The following is a 3,733-nucleotide window of genomic DNA, read 5'->3' on the forward strand; positions in this document are numbered from 1 at the left end:
GACTCTTCCAAACCCAGGATAAATCTTTCTGATCCATACCCTTTCCATGGGGCCTTAATGTGTTTTATTACTCTTCTTCTTTTAAAAGTAAAAACTAGTTTTTCATATGGTTTTTTTGGGGTGGTGGGGGGGTGGTCAAAGTTTTTTAATTGTTTACCTTCAATACAAACCACAGTGTCTAAATTCACAATACAAGTTTCATTAGTGTTGGATATTTTTATATTATTTATATGAGTACTATCAGTTTTATTTACACACACTCTTCAGCATACAGATGCAAATTATTTTCTAGCTATTGTTAATAGTAAATAAGGTAGGGTATTCTGTGGAAGGGCTAAATTATCATTCAGTGAGTTACTTGATGTTGTTCCTTTTCTGCCATTTCTTGTTGGTAAATTGTATCCTGGGCTGCTTGCTGCATTTTCTCCAGTTTTTCCAGAGTCAGAGTCCTTTTAAGGGTAAAAGTTTGTGTTTACACAGCACCACTGTGGTTACATCTTCCATAGACAACTTGTTTTGGAGGAACTTCCTGGAACATTGACTTCACTTCGCCACATCTGAATTGTTGGATACGGCTAAATTTTTTTCCTGAAAGTTCTCCTGGTCTTTTTCCTGGCAACTTTAGGCACTCACCCCAGTATTTCCAAGAATGACTGAGTTCTTGACTTAAGCCTACAGAAGAAAAGATTCATCTCTTCCCAGATGGCTCTGGTTTTTGTTTTTCTATTCTCTCTGCATTTTCCCTTTCTTTGTTTAGTCTCCCTCCAATAGGGATTTGGCCTGAACTATTCTAATAACTATATGTTCCTTCTATTTCACATTTGCTCTACAGACCAAACTGCAACATATTGCTTCTCCATTCACTATATTCTGGATTTTTTTCGCTTATACCATAAATTTATGGACAATCTGGGAAAGCTTGAATTACAAGTAGCCAATTGGCTTATCTACCTCATCTACACTTATTATCTTTATTTACATAAATACAGCACCAAAAGTCTCTGGGAAATCAACTCTGCTACTCTCAAGGTACAAGGAAGAAATTGTGTAAGATAACCTGAGAGATTTAAAACTGTCATCATGGTAACTTGGAAATAACCATCTGCAACTGCTCCACAGAGGCCCAAGACTCTGTTAATTACCACTGCTTAATCAATCCAAGAGACTCTTAACTGAATGCCCAACTGAGTTGTGAAAATAATCACTAAATGACCAAAAGGTCCTCCAGAAGCCAAGAGAATAGCACTTAGGCCTGCCTGGAAAAGCAGAGCTTGAATTCCTCCCTTCTGGTTTCCTTCTGGCTCACAGGAAACCTGGTTATCCCTAAGGAGAAAGAGAAGGAAAAGGATCTCTGAACACAGGAGCATCACCCAAAAATGAGGTTCTCCTTAGAGAGTGAGCCACACTTCCTGGAGAAAACACAGCAGCCCATGAATCATGAAATAGAAAGAAAAATCTGCAGGTAACTAGTGCCTTGGCCCCAGAAGGAAAAGATACCCCAGGTAATCACCCTGGCAAAATGAATGGAGGTTTCTTGACAAGGCAAAATGTATGGAGGTTTCCTGACAAGGCTAAAAGTAGAGTTTACTGTCCAGCAGTGCAAAACAATTCTTAAAAATGCAAAATATAGAGATGGCCTGAGTTCAAATTCTGATTTGCCACTTACTATACATGTCATCTTGCTGTGCTTATCTAAACTTCAGTGCCCTTATCTGTAGGGTGGGAGTAATCATAGGACTGTAGTAAGGATTAAATAAAATCATTGCAATTAAGTATTTAACTAAATAAGTTGTATGTGGTAAATGCTCTTAAAATGTTATGACTGGTTTTTTGTTTTGTTTTGTTTTGTTTTTGGTAAATAAAGCCCTTGGAGCCCAACACACAGTTTGAGCTTACAACCCTGAGATCAACACCTGAGCCAAGATCAAGAGTTGGACGCTTAACCAACTGAGCCACCGAGGTGTCCCATGACTGACTATTATGTATGAAAGATCCCATTAACAGTTATCCCATGCATCAACCACTCCCAACTTCTGCTAAATAATTTGGAAAACAACTGCACCATCAGAAAAAGCCTTGAATTTTGAGATACTTGTCAAGGACTCAGCCAAAAACTGAAAGAACTGAGAGGTAGCATCAGTGTTTTTAATCCTAAAGAATGGTAAGAAATTTGAAAGATGAAAGAGGAATCAAAGTTCAGGAAGTGAGTAGCTTCCATTATCAGATGATGTCAGAGAATGGGTTTTGGCTTTCTGAATGAAAATGGACACCTGGCCAGAGATAAGGCTGGTATATAGGAAAGCTCACCATGCATCAGCAGGAGAATGAATAAACAAATGGTGGTCTATTCATATAATGGAATACAACTCAAGAATTTTAAAAGTACTAAAACACACAATACATGTATGAATTGCAAAAACATTGTGAGTGAAAGAAGCCAAGTACAAAAATATATACTGTCTGATTCCATTTATATGAAGTTCTAGAAGAGATAAAACTAATCTAATGATAACAGAAAACCAAACTGTAATTGTTTCTGGAATGGAACTGGTGGGTTGGAATTGACAGGAATGGGCAATTTGGGGAGGGAAGGAAATGTCCTGTATGTCGTTCTGGTGGTAGTTTATCAAAATTCATTGAATTGAGCTATTTGTATTTTACTATATCCTATTACCACTCAATTAAAAATGATATCGTAAGAGCAAAATAAAGACGTTTCAGATTAACAAAGCCTGAGATTGAAAGAATTTACCACACACAGGCCCTCCTTGAAAATTTACTAAGGGATGTTCTTGAGAAAGAAGAAAATTAAGTGAAGAAATGAAAAAATGAAAGTAAAGAAGCAAAAGGAACTAGGCAAGCATCAACTGTATAGAAGACTGCCAAAAAAATATTCACTAATTTTATGTGTGTGTTTTAAAAGGTAGAATTAAATACTACACAATAATAAAATGGAAGGCAGGAGATTTATATATTTTAAAAAGTAGAGATTTATTGATTAAATTTAGACTTTTTAGGTCAAGTATGCATGCAAAAAAGGAATGAAAAGCTTCTGGAACTTCTGGAGTAGAAGGGAATGTGAGAATGTGCATTGGGAAGAAGGAAGCTCAATGAATCTAACAGATTCCATGAAACACATGTACAAACACACATGTGCACACACACAGACAAGAAAACGAAGAATCAAAGAAATGTGCAGTAATTATAACGTACAAAAAAAATGGTGGCAATAGAGACATCAGTAAGACTAAACTCATCACAGACTAAACTCATCAGTCTTCCACTGGTTTTTAAACATGTGAACTCTCCAACACTGCTTACAAGAGACACACCTGAACAAAATGCCAAAAACACTGAAAGTAAAGAGGCAAAAAAATCATATAATGGGCAAACACTAATGGAAATTAAATTGATACAGTCATATTAAATCAGACAAAAACATATTTAAAGGAGAAAATGTGACTAAAAATATTACCATGTAGTAATAAAATGAATAATTTTTCAGAAAGATATAATCATCTAGAACCTGTATATACTTAACATAGCTTTAAAATATATAAAGAAAAAACTCACAAGGAGAAATGAACAAACCCACAGACGTTGGGAGAAGACTTTAACATCGTGCGGTAACTGCTGTATAAAAAGCAGTAAGAAAATTAACATTTAAACAGCACAATTAGTAAATTTTCCCAAATGGACTGCAACTTATACCCTACACCAAAATTTAAAGAAT

The 3,733-nt window shown here is 35.8% G+C and overlaps 1 protein-coding gene across 1 annotated transcript; it reads right to left on the reverse strand.

The window, feature by feature from the left end:
* Nucleotides 1-262: 262 nt before the first annotated feature.
* On the reverse strand, nucleotides 263-562 carry BBIP1 (BBSome interacting protein 1). The gene is given in 2 exon segments (XM_034644476.1): nucleotides 263-448; nucleotides 451-562. Coding segments are annotated over 2 exon segments (156 nt in total). The 5' UTR covers nucleotides 505-562; the 3' UTR covers nucleotides 263-346.
* Between the last annotated feature and the right edge of the window lie 3,171 nt (nucleotides 563-3,733).

This window comes from Ailuropoda melanoleuca, chromosome 15, assembly GCF_002007445.2.
Source record: "Ailuropoda melanoleuca isolate Jingjing chromosome 15, ASM200744v2, whole genome shotgun sequence".
Lineage (NCBI taxonomy): Eukaryota > Metazoa > Chordata > Mammalia > Carnivora > Ursidae > Ailuropoda > Ailuropoda melanoleuca.